This window comes from Hylaeus volcanicus, chromosome 2 (assembly GCF_026283585.1).
Source record: "Hylaeus volcanicus isolate JK05 chromosome 2, UHH_iyHylVolc1.0_haploid, whole genome shotgun sequence".
NCBI classification, from domain to species: domain Eukaryota; kingdom Metazoa; phylum Arthropoda; class Insecta; order Hymenoptera; family Colletidae; genus Hylaeus; species Hylaeus volcanicus.
This window is the reverse complement of record NC_071977.1, coordinates 11,285,926-11,310,917: the sequence shown is the minus strand read 5'-3', so window position 1 is coordinate 11,310,917 and position 24,992 is coordinate 11,285,926. Positions and strand designations below refer to the sequence as shown.

At 39.5% G+C, this 24,992-nt stretch overlaps 1 protein-coding gene across 14 annotated transcripts in view; it reads left to right on the top strand.

Annotated features, from left to right (window-relative positions):
* LOC128872498 (uncharacterized) overlaps positions 1-24,992 on the top strand; it is a 384,301-nt gene that overhangs the window by 147,253 nt on the left and 212,056 nt on the right. For all 14 annotated transcript variants that reach the window (XR_008456204.1, XM_054115260.1, XM_054115258.1 and 11 more), the window contains exons 3-4: positions 17,291-17,371; positions 20,638-20,860. Coding sequence is in view for 13 of the 14 variants with exons in the window: in XM_054115260.1 (XP_053971235.1) it covers positions 17,291-17,371; positions 20,638-20,860 (304 nt within the window). In the remaining variant the exon portion in view is untranslated. The remainder of the gene's footprint in view (positions 1-17,290; positions 17,372-20,637; positions 20,861-24,992) is intronic.

Sequence of the window (24,992 nt, the reverse complement as noted above, 5' to 3'; positions counted from 1 at the left end):
GCTGTTACCAATAACATGTGCTCAATCATGTACAATATATATATATATATGTATTCATATTCTTGTTTATTAAATATACTTGTCCCAATTTACGTTGTGTTATAATCCTGTCATCCAGAAACTTCGTGCCAATTATTAACAAAAATTCAAAGGCACGTTTGAATGTTAAAATATATTTTGTTCCACAATCTTTCCACCTTTTAAGGGATGTACTCATGTTATTTGTTTTCATCCATTCCGATATATTCAGACTTGTACCACCTATCAAAAATCAACATGGACTTTCCAGACAACCCAATGTATTTCAAGAAAGTATTTGTGATATTTTTGTCTTTCTCTTATGCATTGGTGAAAGAAAAGAAATCTCTGTTTGTATAATAAATTTTCTAATGATACTTTTTGAAGCTCCCAACCTTTTAACCGAAAGCCCCAAACACCATTATTGTTATCTTCATCGTTCCAACTTTTATCACACCAACTCATAAATTTATTAAAAGTCGAACATCCAATCCAGCACGATTCCCGAGGAATCAACTAAAGGTACATACACCAAGAATAATTCTCGCGCTGAATTTAACTCGTGCCCAATAATTCGTCTCAAACGAAAAATTTTAGTTTGATTAATCTCGGAACAAGATACACGTTAGTCCAACCGCGATCCGTGGACAGAATTGATCTAGCACTTTGATGTTTCCATTAATTCGAGACTCCCGGCGGGCCTGGGCTACATTCGTCTCGGTCTTTCGGCTGTCCCTGGAAAGATTAAATATCATCGCATTCGGCTCGAAACCATCTTTCCACGAGTTTCGCGCGAACGAAATGAAACCTCCGCGGTGATTAATTGCGCGTCCAGCCGAACTCGCATGAACGAATTCCGCATAGACAAGAAACAAGTGTTCGCGACGCGCCACCGAGCCTCGTTCGTCCTTTTGCGAAGCCAACGATCAGCTTTGATCTCGCGCTAGGGTAAGACAGGCCCGATGTTCATTTCGAAACAGGAAGGAGGTTTTGTTCATCCGCTTGCTATGTACCTCTGCGGCGGACGATGAAATTACCAGGTCATCCTGAGAGTAGCTGAGCTCGTAATTGCTTCTTTTCTAGCATTGCTAAAATGATCAAAGTGTAGCTTATACCAACAACGATCATATAATATTTCTAATCAAAAAGCAGATTCTAAGCTTAAAAATGATACATACAATGGCAATATTTATTTCAAAATTTATTAAAATTTTAAACGGTAAAGTTTGTCAATGTGAAAACCGTAATTCACAGTTTACATCATACACCTACGATTTATTTAATGTAGTCCTAAAACATTTATAATAATTTCCTCTTCTTAAATAGTTGAAGTCAAAGACCGCTTTCTAATTTTCTCAGAAGATCACACACCTACTAAAGGTGACCGAATTATTACTTCCTAACGATTAATTTTGCTACCAAAATCTATACTTATCAATCTCATACACATCTTGTCATCGTGTCCAGAAGGTAGATCGAATTACCGAAGATTACACGGTAACAATTTGTTCATCCCTAGTTCGTTACTATTTGATGGATTTAATACACTATCAAGGGAGGCTAATGCATCGTTGAAATAACATACGAGATCGATCAAAGAAGACAGGGCTATTAATAAACCGGGACAGGGTCTATTAATACGGAAAACGGAAGATTAGACGTTTCTTACGGCGTTCTGAAAGGCTATTTTGCACCGCCGTCCTCGCACAGTGTAGACTCTGTCAACGATGCAATGACTCACGTCGCTTGCCGTCGCGAAAACTAACTCAACCCCGGCTGGTAGGATTCGTTGAAGTTACAGTAGGAACTAGCGTATGATTCAGCTGGTAATTACATTCCATGGACGAGGCGGGCAACGCCGAATCCGAAATAGATTTTCTGGAACACGGAAGAATTCCGCGCTCGCTCGTATCTTTCTTCCCTGGGTAATTATAGGGCTGCCCTATTTCTTGGGAAACTTTCGCATCTTGCAATTTGCTCCGAAACGGATTTCAAACTTCACGAATAATTCGAATTAGCGTGGTTCTATGTTTGGTTATTCCAGTATTTATTTTTGAAGTCTTATTCGGGAAGAGGAATATTCTGAAGAAATGTTACAAAATTAAGAAATATATTAAATTTCCAAGAAGATATTCCAAAGTAATAATATAAAATTAAGAAATGTATCAAACTTCTACGAAAATATTCCAAAGGAATATATTACAAAATGAAGGAATACAAAAAAATGTCCAAGATGGTGTTCCAAGTAAATAAAAGTTCAAAAACACTATTAAAATCTACCTGAAATAGAAAAATATTTGTAGATACTAATTCATTATGTATAATCAGTCACTCAAATAATAACAAGGACTAAGAAATCATAAAAAGAATAATCCTACCTCGTTAAATATCACAGAACGTCCAAAGATTATCGCCAAATACCTGCTGCATGAACAATTTGTCACCCAAAAGGAAGCTTGCCGACAAACTGGCGGTTAATACGCCGTAAAACGAGCGAAGTATCACGACGTAGAAAAGTTCAAAACATCGCGCGACGTCCTTTCGGTGTAACGCTCGGAAAGTTTACGCGTTGCGAAGTTTGCATTGCTGCACCTTTTTTTCAATTCTGCCCATGAATAAGAAACAGTCGGGGAAGATTGAAGTTTTTAGTTAAGTTGGTGTCGACTTTCGCGACGCGCCAGGGACGTCGGATCTTGGCGAAACGAGCTGGAAAATCGTTGGAAGACGAGAATGGTTGATCCGAGACGAGGAAAACGAGACTTGCCAGTTTTCAGCGGGCGAATCATGATTCGTTTTTACGAGCCGCGAAGGAAATAGAATTTAACGAAAGTAACCGTCGAATAAAACAATTTGTCCGCTTCTTTCGACGCCTGCGGTCGACGATGTGGCTGAGGAACTTTTATTGCGGCGACGAGAGCCGAATGAACAGCCTTTCTCGGCTTGTACCGCGAACGCTGCTTCATGGGAGCCGTATTAACCGAGATGGAATCTTCTGTGAAACGTAGTAAAAAGTAGACGACAGAATTGCATGGAATTATGATTCTTGTTATTTTCATTTTCTTTGTTGAATTCTCGCTGGTGTATTCAAGGGAGAGAAACTTGGGCTGTTGTGAGTGTTGAAGGGGTGCACATTATAGTATTACACGAAACTTAAACTTAGATACAATTACTAAACAAGTACAGTATTATTTGGTAGTAGATCAGGAACAATATATGACATATGACGATAAACCATGAGATTTTAGAAACTTATTATAAAAATTTATATTTACCTTTATAAAATTGAGAATTGGTATGCGAGTTAGAGTAAGAAAATCTAACAGAGTATTTCATAAGTCTTTGCTGAGAATATTAGTTTGCTTGAAAATATTAGCTGTCTGCAAAGTGGTCATCCTCTTGTACGTACATCCTCTTAGTAAGTAAATTCGCCCATGCTCCAGACATAGAAATTAGTCGATTTTCGAAATGACTATAATTTAATATAATAACAGTAATGATAACACTCCGATTCGAACAGATAAGTGGGCATAAGTCACAGAAAGTGAATACTGTTTGGTAGTCCAGACTCGAATGGCTTAGACGAGAGTAAGAGTGTCGCGGAGACTCGTAACAGCCGAGATGTAAGAGAATAATGATAGTTTCGCCTTCGCTCGAATGTATTGCACCGATCTCTTACCACCTACTTGAATCCTGACCCAGAATCGCTTCCGAGAGCAGAGTCCCTTCCCTCGGGTTGTCCTTGTTACCGTGGTATATGGAAACTAGGACCGATGTATTGTTACGTGCACGAGAAATACGTGGACGATATTGTCATGCTCTTGCGACAATCTGACTTCTTTGTCTTCCAGCGACAAGTCTGTTCAGAAAACCACCGATACGATGACTGCGACCAAAAGAAAAACAATTCTCCAAAAGGGACTTCAGGGTTTTCGTTTCTAATAACTCGACTGTGGATATTTATGCAAATTTATATTTGTATAGGTTCAAATAATGAATCAGATTTTAATCCCTTTATATACTCATTAACTCATACTCATTACTCGTTATACTCATCTAAAAAATCTAAGCACGTATTGTCTACCTATCGACACCAACAAAGATCCTAAATTCTACACGAATGGAGGGAAAAAGTTCTCTTCTCCGTTTCTCTGGAAAACGTATTTCCGTGGAGGAACAGGAAGAAGGAAGAAGCTCAAGTGCAGAGGTTAATTGTATTTACGAAGGATTTCAATGGCGGCCAGTTTGCGAAACGTTATTCCTAAAGTTACGCTCGTAACGCAGACGATATACGAGGCTCTGGGTCTCGTAGATCATTTCCAGCGACGTCGGTTACGTAACTCCGCGACACCGACGCGGAAAACGATGGATCGCTCGAATAGAACCAGTTCCTGCACTTTTTGCCCCCGTCGGTGGCGATTTACAGGAGCCTTCCGCCATTGTCGCTCGCGTCACGTTGGAATAATTTTATAAATTTATGGATGATCTTGCAACTTTGTTTCCGATAACTTCGTTGGAATTCTCAGTTTCTATATAAAACAATTGTGTCCGACTATGCTTGATGCTAGGAGAAAATGCTCACCCACGCCTTTAATAACTGTATCATCGAAAACTCAAATCCAAGAAGTTGCAATTCGAGTCCAACATGATCAAACAACTGATCAGAATTTTCTGAATTTTTCATTCTTATCGGGCATGTGACGCGAAAGTCTATCTTCGCGAAACGTGTCCAATCTATGCGATTCTTATCGAACAGGAAAAGAAGCGGATTCCCCAGGGGTGCTCGTACAATGTCGTCCATCATTTTAGAAATTTCATTTCGGGTCGAACCAGCGCGATAAGCTGCTTTCGGGAATTGTTCGGGCTCCGATTCCGGGCTCGGAGCGCGGAATCGGCGATTGGATCTCGAGGGATCGCGAGGAAATAAAATCGAAAGTCACGAAGGGAAAGGAGAGCCGTGGCCAGAGAAAGGAGGATTCGTGAGTGGCGTATCCGGCGGAAGTAGTTATCGCTGGTACTCGCGCGGCTGTTTTTCCAAGCGTACAGTTCTTCTTCGTGACATTATACGACTTCTCGTTTCGCTGCTTCTGCGACTCCCCCGCCTTTTTCCTTTCTGAAGTCACTAGATCGTGTCACGGAATTGCTGCTTGCGGAATTACTACGTTCCTACAAGCGGAATAATAGTGAACGATACCTTTGATTATTAAAAAATCTTCATTATCACAAGTCCACTCCTTCGGGCCTCAGGGTCTGTAGCTATGTTTAATTGTAGCTTCAGTAGAGGTTCACGAATCCCGAGGTACCGAGGGTGGCTAGTGGCCTCCAAGTAGACTACTGGCATCTCTAATGAGAGAATCGTGGAGAACGTAAGCAAACGTAAAGTAACGCGAAGCAAGAATTAAATGAAAGCTCACTAAACTTAAATAAAGAACACGCTATTGGAAACAATTTTTGTTTCGTAATGAAGAAGTAATTGAAAGGAACGGTGCTTACAGGACCACTTTGTATCAGAATCAGTATAGTTCCATATAATTTAACGCTGCTCGCCGAGAGGGCAGGCCACGAGTAAAACACAGAAAGACGCAATGCGGGTGCTTTCATTTTCACGAGCCATCAGCTTTTACGTTCGCGCTTCTTTTCTCCTCGCGTTGCCAAGAAGCAGCAAAATGAATTACGGTTTCGCAGAGTTTTACGCGCGTTCATAAATATCACATTGCGTATACGTCTCATTGCATGTGGGTTATGATACTCAGGGGAACTGTAAAATGCTGCCAGAAGTAGAGAGTAGCACTAATGTAACCTAACCAACGCGTAGAGATTTAAAGTTATTTAAAGGTTCCTCGGAGCGTTGGTGGAAAACAATACGTGGCATCCCCAGCGTGCAAAAGCATTTCGATGTTGAAGCATTTTAGTACTGAAACATTTCAGGAAGAAGTCGTACATTAAATTTCCAAGAGGATATTACAAAATCGAGGATTTCCAAAGGAATATTACAAAATCAAGAAAAATATTTTAAATTTCCAAGACAATATTCCGAAATAATATTAGAAAATGTAGTAACAAGCATCAGACGTAAAATCATACACGATTCAAATTAGGACTCGATCAGAGCACCCAAAGATATTCTCTGCAAATGAAATCCCCTTTCGTTTGAATCTTTTATTATAGAGAGTTAAGGAATGATTGAAAACGTGCCTGTTAGCACCCATACATAATAATCTTGCATACTTCTGATTAAAAAGACTCACAACTGCTATATTCTGCCTGAAAATGTTTAACCCCTAACACTCCTACTTGTAATTCTGAATATCGACCGGCAACTCCAATTTATCCTCATCATACTTTGACTTGCAAGTTGTCAAGTGTCAGATTTCAAACTACAAACAACACAATATAGTTTTTTACACTTTTATCGGTTTTACCTGAATAACGTGTAAGGTTCTTGGTTTATAAGAGTCTGCTTGGAGTAGAACGCCCCACATCGGTGGTGGTTGAGAGGCACACTTTGAGTTAAGGCTTACTTTTGTTTATTTCTCTGAGTTTTTACCAGGTTATCGTGTTTCTGGCCCACTGGTGGCTCCACAGAACGAAACGCTTCCCACGGAGGGCACCTGCACGATGTCGCTATTTCTGTTAGGCCGATGTCACTCGCTGGTAGCTCACGCGCCGTTGAAACGGCGTTATATTTACCGTTTCCTCGTACTCGAGACGTTCCGCAGCTACTCCTCGTTCTGGGTCAAAAGTCTCCGCGGCCTGGGCGGAAGAAAGAGACTCCCGAACGCGAAACAAGTGGCTCGTGAGAAACCGAAGTGGACTTGGCTGGCTCCTCGCGGGCCCACTACAGCCCATGCTACCTTTGAATCACGCGGCAGAGCAATCGAGCTGACGCGTTGATCGCCTGGAAACGCGCTCGTAACGTTTACCGCATTGCGTTCGTTGCATCGCGATCCTTGGACGATGAAAGGCTGCTCGTGGGAGCAGGGTTAGCAGGGTTTCGGTCAAAATTAATGCCAGAGTTCTGCATGGTGGGGGAATTTTAGGATATCGTGCGGCATTATCAAGTGGGGAGAATTGGTATTTTTAGATGGAGTGAGTTCATAAGAGGTGGTACGGGAAGGCTAGAGCCATTGGGTAGAAATAAATCATACGATGTGTTGAGAATTAGTGAGAGAGTCGTAAGGAAAGAGAAGAGAAATGAAATGAGAGGTAAGAAGAAAAATGTAAAACTTTCGATAGTAATGTCTAAAGAACTATGTTATAATGGGTAGAATGGTAACCTGGCCCAAATGAAGAAATATAAATATAGTTCAGAAAGTTTAACATTTTCTATGGAGTTACATTCGTTTCCTTTCGGCATCACGCAAGTTTTACATGCGGCGCGATGTTGATTCGCGCCAATTGCGAAATGTCTGATTGTACTTCCGGTCATATAGGGGGAGCGGACCGCGTTCTCTAAGTCTTTGTATTTTCTTTGCTTCGACGTACCTTATTTTGTATCTAATGAATCCTGTTTGTTTTTCTTTTTGTAATAACATGCGTGTTATATGTATTATTAATTTGCAGACAAAGAATATATTTTTCCTTTTTTTTGTATATTACTTAATGTTTGAGTATTTAATAAATGTGTATTCCAAACATAACCTTATCAACATTTTCTGATAGAATATTTTGTTGATGATATCAGGCACGTGTCAACTTTATCCTGACGCGCCAAGACGCAGTCTAGGAAGCTGTTTACGCGACGCTACGGCAAGCTTTCTGCCACCTTTCCTTTTTTCCTCCCTCCCCACTGCTCACTTCCGCTCGCAAATCCTCGGACGGACGCATTTGGAGCTCTTGGCAGCCGCTCAGACGTTCACGATGAAATATCTAGCACGGCTGACTTTGATCTTCCGCGGCGCGTCCGAAACGACCTGGAAGTCCTGGACGGCGTGAAAACGCGCAGACATTCCTCCGGGAACCAGGAAGTTTCTTCCTTGCAAACATCGTTACTCTGTTCGTTAGATTCTCGATTTCCTTCATCGATTACGAGGATGAGACTACTGAGCAGTTGCTGATAATTTCAAATTTTTTTTTGGAGCAACATTATATAGGGATCAATTTCAAACTTTGTGCGTATGTTTTTGACACTTTTATATACACATTGGAATTTCTTCATGAGAGCGAGTTGATTTTGTGCTATGCTGTAGGCCTTGAAAAAACATTGTTGTTGTTAAATACTGTTTTTCTGAGTTCCACTCCACGTTTGGTCTTCTTTCGTGTGTTTTATTTATATATGGAGTGTAATGTACTATTTTTTGTGACTCGTGTATGTTAATATTCCTCGTATAAATACATTTTCGAAAGAATACTTCTTACAACTTCGCACACACGTTCACCTCTCGATTATACAATTCGAAATCCGTCATGCAAATTAATCACACTAATAAGAGGCTACTTAACGAGGTCCGCTATCGGCTGTTGGCATTGGGTGAATCAGTGGCATGGCATTTGTTTCGAATACGAATGTCGCGCGCTCGCCGCGCATTTCAAGCTTGCATTCCAAGCAAACTCCACGCCATATGTCGGTACTCCATATTATTCAGTCTCTGAATAATTGAGCAGAGAAACGAGGCGACTTGCGCGTCATTTCAATTCGAATTTGCTCCGTACGCAATTTATCGATAGAAAAAAGAGAGAGGAAGTGTAGTAGGGTCACTTGGCCAGCAGTTACTCATTAATCAGTTGTTAATCATTTTTTTTAAATTATCGTCAGGAATGCCACTTGGTGGCGGTTGAATAAAAAGCTTGAAGATCAGGCTATCGACATCTGCTGAAAATTAAAAATGTTTCCTCTTGCAAAGCTCATTGTATTGTAGCGTGGAGGTGGCTAAAGAGCTCTACAAACTAATCCAAATGATTGGAACTTTTGTTAGCTAAATTGATGTTTCATATTTTTCTATTCCTGTTGCTTTGAGAAAAATTTAGAAACATACTAGTCGATAGAAGTTCCTCACAAAACGTCTCAAACATTCTCACCAAAATAAATGTTTGATTATAAATATATACATAAATAAACATTACACATGTATACATGAAAAAGTAATTTGAAAACATCAAATCTATCACTTCATTTTCTTCAATAGACATAGAGGGGACGAATATTCATGGGACTGTATCTCGTCCCCCTGTTCTCGTTACATTCACATTTAACTAAACACCATCCCCTAAAAATAAACCCTACTCCAGTGACCAAGTAAACCTTCCCCGACAAACCGCCTCGATCCATCTCTCTACCACGTCTAAGAAAATACCTTATTGCCCCAATTACCAAGGCTCTGGTTTCCCAATGACCGAAAATGTTACGCTTTGGCTTGGTTCCATGTCATAGGCAACGATTGCGTCCACGATACGTTCCATATCCCTGCGGGAAGTGTCGACGCGCGACAAGTTGATACAAGTTGATACAACCGTCTCCGTGGCCAGTTGTATCAACTCGTAGCGCGATAAATCGTTAGGTCTGCGGTTTCCGTACGGCGTTCCGTGGACTGATCGTTTTGGTAACGCGAAACGTGTATCAAACGTTGTGTTTCAGCGTCACGGGTATCGCGTATCCCGTGTCCCGTGTCCCGTGTCTCTCGCGTCACGCATACTAAACTTAACCAATTACCGAAATTGCTGACAGGCCCGTGGCTACAAGGAGACGCCGCGAGGCAAGTTGGTGCCAGAGGCTAGGTTACACGCGCGACAGCTGCACGCACACGGAATCGCGGCCGAAATCTCGCTTGACCCTCTTCTTCGTCTTCTTCTTCGTCTTCGTCCAGCGCAACGCATTCTCACGTGGGGTGGGGTGAATCACCACCCTCGGTGAAATTCTAAAAGCGCCTGTTTCCCGAAAGTCTATTACGAACCACTTAGAATCATACGGTTCGGCATTCCCGCGGCGTGCGAACGGCCCTTTAAAACGGTGTCGTGGCCACTGAACTCAAAGAGAGTCGCCCCGTCGCTTTTAGGTTCGTTAGTAATGGGAACCGTTCCACGGCCGTTGTTTGATGGTTTTTCCGCGGGCCCTTGTCGCTCCTGTGCCGCTATCGCGCGAGATTTACGACCTTCGCCCGCCATTTTATGCCCCGTTCAAGAAGTGTTACTTTAATAAGGTACTTCGACCGGCTTCGCCTGCAATACCTCGGCTCGGAATCGCCACTTGCCTGTAGCTGCGTACAGGGGCTGGTTTTTAGTCGAACTTTGCCATTTCGCGTGGCAGCTCGAACTCTGTTTGCTGATTATTTAGGGCGCAACAAGATTATTTCGTGCTGAGTAGAAAGGTCTCGAGTCGTGGACCTGTGATCGCAAATATATATATATATATATATCTATATATATATATATATATATATATATATATATATATTTATTCATTTATTGTCGCATCAGCTTGTATTTATATACATACGTGAGTCATAATATGATTCGTGAAATATCTATTTTAACATTGCGATCACAGGTCCACGACTCGAGACCTTTCTACTATATATATATATATATATATACACATATAAATCGTGTCACTCTCAAGTATCCAAGTACGTACTCCATGATTTTTCTTGTACTTTTAACAAAAATATTGCGTATTTAGGTGTTCTACTTCTAATGAACTGTCCTAAAGCGTAGATCTTTACGATTATCATTGTGGCAAATAAGGAATAAATTTTCTAACACATTCTACGATGAGAGTTGATTAGCCCCTTCGACGCAGAAGGAATCGAAATTCAAGAAAGCAGCGAAAAATCTCATTTCCGCGGCCGTGGAACCTAATTTGTCGGTCGCCTTGGCTTCGTGGTCTCGTCGTAAAAAATGCAACGGGAACGAAAATCATGGCGGAGAAAAGAGTGGCCACCAAGAAGGCGAGTTATTTCGCACTCAGGATTCCCCTGGTAGTAACTTAAACCGCCGGTAGCCGGCCACTTTGATGAGCCTCGAGAAAAAGAAAAATATATCTGGGGAAAAATGCTTGCCAGATGACGATGCCGTCTCTCGACTCGAATAAAAAAATGTCTGATTCGTGTTAACGACCAGCGCACTTCCTTACCTTATTATAAGCCGGGAGAGAAGGCTTTTAACGCGACTGTCGAGTAGAGTTCATTAAATTTAATCCAATTTATATCGTATTACGTTAAATATTATAGACAATTCCACCGATACGATAGAAAACAAATACAAGACAGAAAACGTAAGGAAGAAGTAAACTTCGCAGATCATTATTTGCATATATTACTGCACTCTCCTCCCGCGGTTTCTTTACTTTTCAAAGATTCGGAAAAGTTTGCCGGGAGATTACACGATAGATGTTTGAATAACACCGTCACTCATTCATAAATCCCCGCGGTAATAAGGAAGTTTGTAACGAGATACTTGACCGGGATCTAAATTCAAGCAGAGCTAAAGGTCAGTTTCCAAGGAAGGTTCGCGGCACGGTGTCTCGAGCTCGCTAAAAAATTTCAAGACAATTTAATTTCCTCCGAGTCTATACCGTTCGAATCGCGCGGAATCGAGGGACGTGTAATACGAGAGGACGCGATTTAATTAACAAAGGGAATAGATAAAGCGTCTTTTCCTTTTGGATTGCATAATCCGCGGCAGGGAAGCGGCTCGACCTGTAACGGTACACCCTCGATGCATATTTCTCGAACGAAGCCGGTGTCGGATGCTGGTGCATTAGCAGCTTCGGATCTCGTCCCAGTGATGTAACACAATACCTCTCCGAAAGAACCACAGCTTCTACTTTGTGTTGCTGAGTGAGCTTTTCGCTAACGAGAGAAATAGCTTTGAATTGATCGACGGAAGTTCTATGGCTCTTCCTTTGGCTAAAGAAAGTCTGATTTCGCGTGAAGAGAATTAAACAAATTTAGGACTTCGTTTCTTGTATAATACAAGAGGCCACAGTTTAATGGATTTCTCTCCTCCATACACACCATTGCGTATCATTACCAAGTACACTTATCACCATTTAATAATTATACGCTCCCCAAATCATTAAACGATTTCAAACACTTCTAAAATCCATAATTTTTGAAATTTTGAAAAATCCTTTGAGGTACGTTTAAGTATCACTAGAGACTGCAATATACTTAAGTTTGCTCAAAATCTGAGATGCTGCCCCATTTAGTGTCCGATTTCGCGTGGAATGACTCAATAACCTTTGCATCTCATTGTATTTCCTCGCCATTATAGTATTTCGAAGCCTCAGAGCTTTCATTCTCATCGTCCCCTCTTCTCCATAAAGTCTCCCTCTTCGCTATAGTGCTCGTACAAAGACGAAACGTTGACAAACTTTGTCGAATCCGGTCTTTCCGGCGGTTGGCTTATTAAACCTGTACCGGAAGACGCTGTCAAAGGTCTCTGTTGTCGCGAAAGGGGTTTTCGAGGCGGTCTGGGTAGAGAGCTCAGCCTTAGACGCGAATTCTTGCTGCTAATGCACGTTTTATGCGAATTCAACGTTTGGATTTCTTTGTAGGAACGTCGCGAGTGGGGAAAGGCAAATGCTTCGAACCAGCGAATGGATCGCGCGATAAAATGCGCCACGTTAAAACGCCCTACAGCTTCCACCCTCGTTCACAAAGGGCGCCGGTCGCTTCTTTCCTTCCTCCTTCCGACTTCTTCGTCGCTCTTTCCGCCATCTGCCTCGCGAATAAGCGCAAGAAACGTGCGCCAGTTCTTGGACACACCAGCTGCCAAGTAAACCGTAAATTCGTGCTGCGCGGATTGACGTAATTCATTGAAAGATTCGAAGGGTCACCGCACCTTCGAGACGTTTGGTAGGAAATTAATTGCGCTGAAATTAGGTGATCGATACCTTTTTGCTTGTAGTACGTAAGCATATATGCTTTGTGGAGTATGAAAATATTTTTGTTCTTCGCGAAGATCGATTTTTTAGTGAAAATGGCGCCGTTAGATGAAGTAGTGTCTTCTCATACACGGTGGTATTGGTGAATTATAAATTTGAAAAAGATTTTTATTTCTGAAAAGATTCTTCACGATTGGATGTAGGGTTCTTTTGAAAAACTAAATGATGCCTAAATAGTGTCTTCTCATACATGGTGGTATTTATGAATTCTAACTTTGAAAAAGATTTTTATTTCTGAATAGATTCACCACGACTTGATGTAGGGTTCTTTTGAAAAACTGAATGATAATTAATCTAAATTTCACTCCAACAAAGTGAGATATCTCAGAAAATTGCTCAATTCTGCGCATTTAGTATTCTCAAACCAAAATCATCGAAAACTTGACGCATCCATGGATAGATATTCGAATTTTGATTGGAATCATCGCATGCACGGCGCGGCAATCCAGACGAATCAGTCGGCTCGTCTTTACAATAGCCGGTTTCACGTGTCCCCGACATTTAATTCGACTGGAAACTCGTCATCCAATATTAGTTTGGCGGTCGATTGTCCGAGTATCGAGGTGCACCGCAACGGTTAATCTTGCACGCTGAAAGCTTTCGCAGGTTGATGACGCGAATTGGCGGACGTTTTGAAGACTTCGAACGCGGAACCCGCGTGTATACGGTAAACAGGGAACGATCAAATTTAGCGATGCGTAAGTTCATAACGTTTCGAAGTTCAGGTTTAATTAAAGCGAGTTTAGCGCGCGTCACATTTGATCGCAACTGGGATATTGAAAAAGCTGGAAAGGTACGGCTGATGAAAGTGCTCGGGGCGGTTTGTCAGTTGCTCTTGTAAACGGATGGACGAGCTGTCTGCTATCCCCTTCCTCTCTTTTTCCTGGGGATTCTTTATCCCTCGCTTCGTCCGCGAATCGATTGCGCGCGATCATTCTCGCGAACTGCGCGATTTCGCGGAACTATGCGTCTGGAAAAAAGACGCTTCTTCGTAGTTGGAAGATGGCGCATATTTTAACGCTTTATGTATCGAGAGGTTACTTACAAACTTTTTAAATCTAATGTTACTTGTTTCAATGTATTAACTGTGTTGTTGGTTGTCTACTTATATACCAATAGTACGCAGAGGTTAATGTTAGCTTAAATTAAATACAATAAAACTACTTAATCATTAATAGATTTTGGAAAAATTCTTAACATTTCCTAACATGGAAAACATACACAAACTGTACATGATGTATTCAGAATATATTTGTCGTATTTTCTTGTACCCTAAATGCGTGAAATCCGCTATAGCGGAAATCCAGAAATTTTTGTTTTGACTACGCGTGCTTGCAATTTCAAAAAGTTATGGTTATAATATCGATGGAAATTGATAGGTGTAGATGAGTGCAGGTTATCGGTTCAATTTTCCGCTATCCGCTAGTTTATTTACGTTGTATGCGAATTTGATACGTATCGAAATACGCTGGCTGCGAAACTATCATCTGTCCGCGCCAAGTGCAAACATCTTCGGGCTGAATTTTCGTATTTTAAAATATCTGTAAAGTAGAACGAATTATTCGAAGCATCGTCGAGTGAATATTCTTTGCAAATTTTGTGAATTGATTCTTCGTTTCCAAATTGTTATATACTCAAACCTATTTGCAATTAATGTAAGAGAAAGAAAATATGATTACGTCTCACTTCTGATAATAAAACTTGGACAGTAACGCTCAGCTTTAGATTTTACCCGATATTTATCGACACGATCTCGCAGTCGCTTTGTGGGTCGATGCAACGAGAAATTGGCTCAAACCTTAATCCTACGTGAAGCGTGTCGGAATATGTCGCGTTTATTCGGCGGACTTATTAATTTCTATAACTCGCGCGAGCGCCAGAAGCTGAATTACGGTCCACTCGCGTGAAAGCACGCTCTCGATATCGAGTCGTCATACGGATGAAATATAAATATCGCGTCGTAATACGGGAGAAATGCGAACTGAAACGCAATTGCGTAATCGTTTACGGTTATCCACGACGTCGTGGTCTTTCCGATATGCGAGCGACAAGACCCGATTCGAGCAGCGAAAATAGATTCGCACGAGGTGTGGCCTGCGCAAATGAATTTTGCATTAACATCGACGTTATGCCGTTTCTCCGTTATTTACTGGTTGAATATAGTTAAACTGAGTTTCCACGTGCAGCGACAATTGACGACACTGGAGAAATTAAATTTGTCCTTTTCGGAGCCAGCCTTCTTGGATATGGAGAATATATTTTAACGTGTATATGAATTGAATATATTTTTATTGACACGTTTAATATGTCATTCAATTTTCATCAATTTGCTATGTAATATGTTAAATATATTGATAGTGTAAATACACATTTAATATAAGGATTATTTTATGCACCTCAAGATTAAATTTTTAGAAACGAACAGAATTAAGATTAGATTGAAAACCTCGCTTCTTTCACCAATGTATCAATATATTTCTCACGTACATCTTACACAACCGTGCAATAAATACGTCAAATAAAGAACCAAGTATTTCTTAACGAACAACAAAAAGTTCAACTGCCAAATTAAATAAACATCGGCAATAAATTGCTGTACGTTTCTCGCGTTTGTTGCCTACCATTCCAAGAAAATTTTGCCTATCTTTTACCGATGCCATAAAAACGGCATGCTCCTATCGCCGATGGTCTTCGCCCGTGGAAGCTGTGCATAACGTTCCGGTGCCTTGCGTAAGTATAACGAATCATGCATGGCGTCGCGATAAAAGTAATTCAGGGAACGATACCAACGATGCTTTGCCGCGACTCGCGCGCGAGAAACTGTAAAGTAACGTCGGTATATTACGCGCCAAGGAAAGGGTTAACAGCCTCCCGTGACGTATATTCATTTTCCAATAATTTGAACCGTGCACCGTACAATTTACAACCGGTCGAAGAGATTTTATTTTAGCAGCGTAATTGTAGTGTGTACTCTGAGCGGCGATTCGATAACTTGAAACCACTTTGAATTTATATCGCTGCTCCAATGTTTTTTTTTTTTTTTTTGAAATACTGATGCGGCCAATATAACTGGCACTTTAAAATGTTACTCAATAACTGTACGTTTCGGAGTGTTCGTTATTTAAATCGACTTGTTTTTATATTTTCCCGGTGAATGGACGAATACCTTCGTTTATCAAATGTTGCTTGTTGTTTGGAAAATGTACTTCTTGTTTAATAAATTGATTAGTAATTGAAATAAATTATAGTCGGGGAGCAATGATGTTCAGTTGTGAGTATTGAAATAATTGTGGTAAAGAGTTTGCACTTAGTATTTTTTTTTCTTTTTTTTTTTATTAACAGAAAAATGACATTGAACCAGCCCTTGTACCATGTTCAATATGTATATACGTACATATTTAATATATTTATTACATAGTTTGAGGTATACGAGACACTTCAAGTATGTTGTCTACTGAACCTAAATTGACAAATATAAATTTGTTTTCCGTTATAATTATCTTTGCTTGAAATGGAACGTCATTTCCAGTCATATGGGAGAAAGTAGTACTACCACGTACTTTCTACCAAATAAAAAATGTTCCCTCTCATCCCAACGGCAAAACGAAGTTACATAAGGCGTGGTTGACACTTAACTGGTTGATTATCTAGGACCTTCTAATGTTCCTAACGACGATCTAGCATCCCAGGCCCTAAACGACGTGTACACAGTTCGTCCATTTCTGTGCAGCGTGTCGTCGTTTGGTGGAGAATAGTGCATTAAACGGGCGCTGGGGATAAGTAACATCTCTACTATGTAGAAAGTGCTGCCTCTTATGTGAACACCAGAATTAAGTTAACCAAGGTGCGGTTCGTACTTAGTTGTGTGATTATCTAGGAACATCTAATGGTCTTAACCACAGACCTAACATTGTAAGTCCAAGCAAAATGGCGTGTACGCGGTTCGTTCATCTCGGTGCATGCCTCGATTTACACGTGTTGCGCAACGTCTATCGATTTCTCAATCATGGATTGATTTGAACGAAGGGAATTATTTTGGAGATATTAATTTAGGAACGTTTTTGCTAGAAATTCTAAGAAGCGTAGAGGTGTGGATTCAAAGAAAAATATCGGTTAAAAATATACAATTAAAACGTATGTTATGGAAAAAGTAAAATCATTTGGTAAAAGGTCGACGTATAAGCATGTGACCTGAAAATTATACGGGCCCGTAGAGGGTTGACGTGTCTCATTTTATATAAAATTAGATTTTCTTAACGTTATATTTTCTTGAGAATGGAGAATCATGGTCAAATGATACTGTTTCTCGAGGAGGCACATTAGGCAGACGTAAAATAGCCTGAGGTAGGCTTCCGAATGGTAATTGAACTAACGATATATCTGTTTGCGTAGGGCTTCCAGCGTCCGCGGACCCGATTCGCCCCTCAACTCGGATCTGGCGCTTGATAAGCCTCGCCCCATACCATCGCCCAGGTAAGTCTCTTCGTGCGTCTAACCCTTTCTCACCTTTACGCCCGAATGGGAAAAAACCTCGACCTTAATTTCGCGTGTAATAAACTCTGGTTAATTGGAAAACTTGGTGGGGAGGTATCGAAGGACTCGCTCCTCACTGCCGAGGCTTTTCATCTTTTGAAGGGCTTCGACCTATATCCGGGTTTGGGGGTAGCATTTCGATGGTATCGATTGAAACAGAACGTAACCAAATATTACATCGTGGATTTCGTGCTTCGAAAGAATATTAAGCTAGTGTTGGAGGTGATTTCTGGGTTTCATTGTTCCTTTGATGAAATTTAATCGTGATGGGCATTGTGAAATATAGTTGGGGAGAGTATCCAGGGTCGAGGTTTTCACTACTGAATTAAAGATTTTATGCATTTTTGATGTACATATACATAAATATTTTATACATTGATGTCATAGATACACGTTGATTGCCAGACAAATATTCTTGCAAATTTCTGCTAGGATTAAATATTATTTACGCTATTGGAAACCACATAATCAAACATCTATCGTGGTGTTTATTTTTGTAACTTCGTAAAAATTCATGAATTAATTTAATTTAAATTCATTTTTCTTATGCTAAACTTTCAAAATTAATTTTCTTACTTCTGCAGTGTCACTCGTATATGAATGACGTGGCGATCAACGTGTTTACATAATTTTACATAAGTATATATGTTTTTCCTGTTTGTATACACCAAGAATGCATAAAATCTATAGCCTAGATTACTATTATTTTTAAATATCTTCTGGTACTATTATTTAATTTGCCAATATATTTAATCACATTGAATAATATGGGTATTTATTAATTATCTCATAAAGTTTAGACTTGATTCCATATTGGACATTTATAAAAATTTATTATTCCTGCTTCTTCAAAAATAAACCACGGTTTGTAATACAGAATTTTCAATTTCATACATGTTCCAACAAATACAACATGAAAATTGAAATCAAAACATGATATGCAACACCCTCATATTTCTTCCATTATCCTCACCATGATCAATACCACACGAGGTACTGGTGTCATGGAAATATTATCATAAGTTCAGGTGTATAAAATCGATACACCATGAAGAACTGCACCGTGCTAATTGAATTATTTGATCATTCGCGACGAGGAGCCATTCTTCTCTGGAATAATGTCTCCCTATTCATGTTCGAAGTGTTAATAAACCGTACTTCCCGCGCCACGCTCAGAAACTTCTATTTTTACCCCTGCTCGTACGTTTCACCCTACCTGGCGAGATTCACCCCTGAATGGAGTCTTGACGTTCGATAAGCCTGGCAACACAATAACCATTCGCCGTGCACACTGAAACGTCTATTTTATTTCCTCGCCGACACGCGGTGTATTTCGAGCCCCCCCTCAGTCGACGACGAACCCCCGTGAACTCAGACTCACCACCTGTCGAGATCCACCCCCAATCGGGTTCCCACTGGGGAAAACCACTCGAGTCTACACGCGTTTTCCTTTATCTTTCGCTCTCTCATGCGTTTCACATTGTCTGGAGTGCAGTTGGAAAAAAAATTCCGCCACGGACACAAAAACTGCACGGTTGCGAAACGAACCGCGATTTCAGCACCTCCGTTTCTTTGTCTTAATGAAATATGCTGACGATTTTTTTAATTATTCGTTCGGGACGTACTTGGAGCCATTCACTGCACAAATCGATTACTTTTTAAAAAATCTTGAATTTAAGTGTCGAAGCACTTGGTGTAGTTATAACTCTTAATATTTATAATAACTTTCCTGAGTAATAAAGATTAGCATCATTTATTATTTTTATTTTTTATATTATAAAGGGAATTTTAAAAATCAATGTACATTATTTCATCGCATTTCTCAACTTTTTGTTTTGTGGAGTTAATCGATTTGTGCTATGGACGGTTCGACTATCTTACAGAAATTGAAATTAATGTTTTTATTGAAGTATATAAATTTTGGTGAATGAATTATTGAACGAATAATATTAAAGTTTTCTTTCGACAGTACTCATTCATTCATTCGTTCATTCATTCATCTATTCGTTTATTAAAAGGTTACAGATACAAAGTTTGAAATCGACAAATTAGACTCTTAAAATTAGATGTTTCAATCCAATCAATCGTGACGGCTTCTTTTTCTTTTTCTCAAGTCTTGTTCAAAAATATCCAGTACTCATACCATTATTTATAACCACAGCAAATACTATTTCTGCTCAGGAATACAACATTTATATACACTATAAGTGTATTAATATTCATTGTAATCTGCATCATATTGTACTCTATATAAAATCAGATTGAGAACTCAGAAGTTTGAGAGTTTAACGTTCCAAAATGATACGTAAATAGTTTTACTTAAACGACAGTTATAAACGATGGAATGTACAAGATCAATTTCAACACCGAGTACATACATAAAAACATTAAAAGTTGAGCAGATGCCTCGTCTGTTTACGCTACGGATTAGGCCGATCCGTGACGTCATGTTTTGATTTTCCGCGGTCAATGTTACCGCCCCACCCTAAGAAGCTCTCAGTACGCTCCATTATCGCGAACGGTTCGGTTCAGTACGATCTATTATCGCGAACGGTTCGGTCGTGTAATATCGCGTTCGAAAGTAAAATCGGTTCAATTAAACTTCTTGATTGTGCTATTTCCATCGTAAGTATTCTAACTATTCCGCATACTTCTCAATTATTATATAATTCGATACTCAGTACGATATAAAATTATAATACAATATTAAACCAACATACCGGAAAATAATTTGATATTTAATTAAATTCAAAATTTATTTCGAAGCAATCAAATACACACAAGGAGACAAATTCCATCCAGATTTAAATACCGCGAAATATCATTATATTTTATCAACTACATACATAAAGCATTGCACTATAAAAATTACTTATAAAAATCGATTTCTTGCAATTCGAAACTAATATAATATTCAACCAATTTAACATAAAATAATTTGATATTTAATTAAATTCAAAATTTATTTCGAAGCAACCAAATACACACAAGGAGACAAATTCCATCCAGATTTAAATACCGCGAAATATCAACGTATTCTACCAAGTACATAAAGTATTGCACTATAAAAATTTCTTATAAAAATCGATTTTTTCCAATTCGAGGCTCGAGGAGACCTCATGGAGCTCCTCCAAGAGGTTCTCGATCCAGTCTCCACCTGCAATTTCAACCCCCGATAACACGGTCGTCTTTACCGACTGTTGCAGACAAATTCATCCCCTATACGGTGAGAAGGCAGGGCTGCTGGGCTACTGCGATCCCGTTGGTAACGCAGAGAATTTCCCACCAGCCCCTAACATCGTCGTCGAGGGTGGCAGAATCGAGTTCGTGCGCCCCTCGCAAGATGGCACCATCACACCACGCAGGAACACCATGTCCAGGGGGTCGCAGACCTTCAACGACGAGCAAGAGAAGTCCGATCCTGCGAAGGTAAGTCGAAGAATTTTTATCTTTTTCCCTCGCGGTCGTTTGACGACGTAATTGTTTGCTCGGGCCGTGTTTACGCGCGGTGACCGAATCCACGAGCATCTCGTGCTCGGAACAGACCTCCGAATTTACTGCTTTCGTGTAAATAAAATGACGATGAGGGAATCTCGGTTGGACAAACATAGAGCTCCGGTTAGGGGTGCAGGCCACGTTCGCTCCGTCTGTGAAACGGTTTAAAGGTGCACTGGTGATATACCAGTCGCCTTAAACGGAGTATGTTGTGTAGTTTCGTTGTAGGGTCGAGACTCCGATCGAACAATTTAATAATAGAATATTTTATACGCGATTATTTGAATAGACAAGTTTGTGAATCGAAAAATTACAAGATACAACAAATTATTTGTCGACACATGAACTGGTATTATCTTGAGACCTAAGATTATTAAAATTAGATTTTGTTGAAATTCGCGAAACAGTGGTTCATTTATGGGTTTCATGGCTTAATTCTTCGTGGAAATACTTAGGGATTGGTACCTAAAATTTTTAGAGTATTGGTAACACACTTTACGTGACTTCCATGTGTATTGCTGAAGCATGTGTTGTAATGAATGGTCGTTGAACATCTGCTTTAAATACACTCGTGATTCTACGATATCTTTAATGGAGCAATGAACTCGGCTTAGAGCATTAGAAAACATAGAATATATTGAACACTTTGATACGAATTTGTTTCTCGTCGTGTGTTGACTTATAATTTTCTGTATCTTGATTCAAATACCTTTAGGATTAGAACATCATTTTATTTTTAACTTTATATATGTTATTATTTGTTAGGTTTATATGTTAGGTTCATTTAAAATATCTTATTACAAATCTCAATCGAAATTCTATTTTCCTTTAAAGTAAAATTAGCTCAGATTCAATCGCGAAATAAATTCTGAAAGTACTATGTCTTCCACGTTGAAATTCTTTGAGTTAACCCTTTGACCGCGGGACGATTTTTGCTGGAAATTCTAAGAAGCGTACAGGTGTAAATTTTTAAAAAATATCAGCTTATAGGGTTCGATAAGACGGAATTTTTTCATGTTTATAGTTTAATCATACGACGTTTAGTTTCAAATATCAAAATTAAAAACTTAAAAGACCTTTCTCCTGAGATGTCGTAGTGATCGACTATAAAAAAAAAATCACCTTATAGAGAATAACAAAACGAAACTTTTTTATGTTTACAGTTTATTCATACGATTTTTAATTTCAGAGATAAACATTAAAAACTTAAAATACCTTTTTCCTGAAGTTCAATTTTTCCAACGAACTTTTCTAACTTTTCAATTTTTATTTTCAAAACTAAGATTCCTATGAATAAACTGTAAATATAAAAGAAGTTTCGTTTCATCATTCCCTATAAGCTGATACTTTTTAAAGATTGATTTAACGAATACGAACATTTCTCTGAACCCACTTATCGAGTCAAAGGGTTAATATTGTCCGGCGCACCCGAATGCAAAGTACATCACTATGGCAAACGAATGGTGTATTAATGTGTTCTCAAATCCTTGTTGAACCTAGGTACAATGCTAGCGCCCTAAACAAACATCCAAATGGACATAGTTTACTCTCGAAAGCCTCCGACAATATTCACTGCGTGAAAGTCTAGAGTAATTTCACAGGGTTACAATATCATCAATACGTGGTCGAATAGTTGCCTCGGCAACATTCGAAGCGAAATGTTTATTCACAAACGGTTCCCTCGGTTTTATCCATCGCGAATCCGCGATGAGCATCGTCCCTCTGTAACGTTTAATTGACGTTGCTCGACGTTTCTTAATGCACAATCCCCTACTGTTTGCATTTTGACTCCGAATCATATTCCTTCGACCCACTCGACCGTGGATTCGGTTATTCTGGTTTTTGATGGGGCGGAAGCGCGTGGTGATTTTTGTTGAACCCTTTAAACCCTTCATGTTGTATTCATTAGACGCGCCCATAATAGAATAAGTCGTAACGTGCGAACTGCCTTAACTGCCGTCTACTTGCAGTCTACGAGCGTACCAGGAATCAAGCCTGCTCGTTAGCTTCTGGTTAAAATATCGCGTCGGTTCCCTCTTGTCTCGATCGACGATGTAATTATATTACGGTCTTCACGCACGAACAAAACGTATTTGTTAAATCTAAAATGTCCTTCGCTTCGGTTAACCAACTAAGGTTTTTTAATGATTAAGGGGAGGAACCTTAGCTTCAAAATTTATAGACTTAAAGACTTTAACCCTTTGAGTGACAAGGAGTGATATATTGTTCCTCCATATACTTGCAAAAAGGGTGAAGAGCGATATATTGCTGCTCGAAACTATAAGTACTATAACTCATTAAAAAATCAATTTTGCTTTACAAAAATAACGTCAAAAATCTAATGTACGTAGATTTATTTGTGCACTTCAATTTTATTTCAAATACGGCTGAAGTATACATTTTTGTTTACTGGCATTTCTCGCATATGTTAGAAAATTTCCTCTAGCACTCAACGTGGTAATAACTATTATAAATAACACGATATCTTTGATATTACCTCTTGCGATGTGAAGTTCATACAAATTTAACATAATTAGTTCCCAATCTAAAAATTGTAACCAAAACGTTGTTAATAATTATCCAATTATCCAGTTTGATAATTCTAGTCTTGAACTCGAACACCACGTCCCAAATCATCCCTAAAATTTGAATAATTCACCACCAAAAAGCTTCTCCTTCGACACCAGTTTTCCGAGCCTAATGTCCGACTTCGTGGACAGGTTTACTAAAATCGTCCGCGATGAAATCTGTCGCGCGCGTTTAAGTCTTTGACAAATCGCGTTCAACGACTTCGAAATTTCGCCCTCGCTCCCGATCGTCGAAGGGAAAAGTGCGCGGAGATTCCCGCCGAACCCTTTAACCCTTCATGTTGTATTCATTAGACGTAATTGATTTTCTCGATAGGGCGTAGCGGGATTTCCATATTAAATTGGAGCGCGCGAGCTTTCGCTCTGGGCCCGCGCGTCGATACGCGACGATTATTCCGAAATTAACGACGCTCCGCGTCGCGTCGCGCCCGCGACGTCCGTAATTCTAACGACTTAACCCTTTGTCCGTGCCTGCTCGTTCATTTCACGGCATTTAGAGCCAATTGCGGTCGAGCGAAATCGTACTCGAGTGTCGTTCGATATTTCGGGGATAACCAGCTAACGACGGAGCAATTTAATCATTTCGATAGATACGGATAAATGTATCGTGCGTGGAGGGATATTAAACGGTAGAAATTGAGGAAATAGTAGGTGGTTCTGTTAGATTCTGTTATATTTTGCCGGCGATGCGTCAACTGCGGTTATTATGCATTTATGATATAAACTATTATAATAATACATGATGAGTATGATCAAAAATTGTATGTACTCTGTTCAAAACGAAATATTAATATTATTATAATGATTAATAAAGTAAATCGATTAATGCCATAAAACAAAATGTTGAGGAATGTTGTAAAATTCCTTTTATAATACAAATTCAAATAAATATTTTAGAATGTATAAATGCAGATCTAGCTTTAATCTAACGGTATATAAAATTAATAAGAAAGAATAGCCAAAAAATAATCGTCAGTAATGTTACAATTTTTGTGACTGGTGGAGTTAATCGATTTGTGCAGTGAACGCCTCATATTATGTATACTGTATGTTCTTCATGTTAATATACGTTATAAATGCATAAATTCTAGAACATTCATGATAGATCGTAACAAAAAAATAATAATATCAATTACCGTTCGCCAATGATCCCAATCGTAGATTTTCTTCAGAAGTCAACCATAATTTTGGTTGTACAAGGTCAGATCCTTCGCGAGTCAGCTATGAGTTAGACAGCGTTTGAACCGCCATGTATCGCGAATAGACATTTGCATAATTTATCTTCAACTCCCAGTAAAGGTATATTTATCGCCGCGTCGAAACATTTGTCAATACTTCACTGTCCCCTCTTATACACCATATTTCACGGCGAAACGTTGAAGAACAGATTGAGATACCATCGAGAACGTTTTGTAACGTCGACTTGAACTCGACGTCTCGAACCATCGATTCTCTCTGTATAACGCGGAAGAACGACT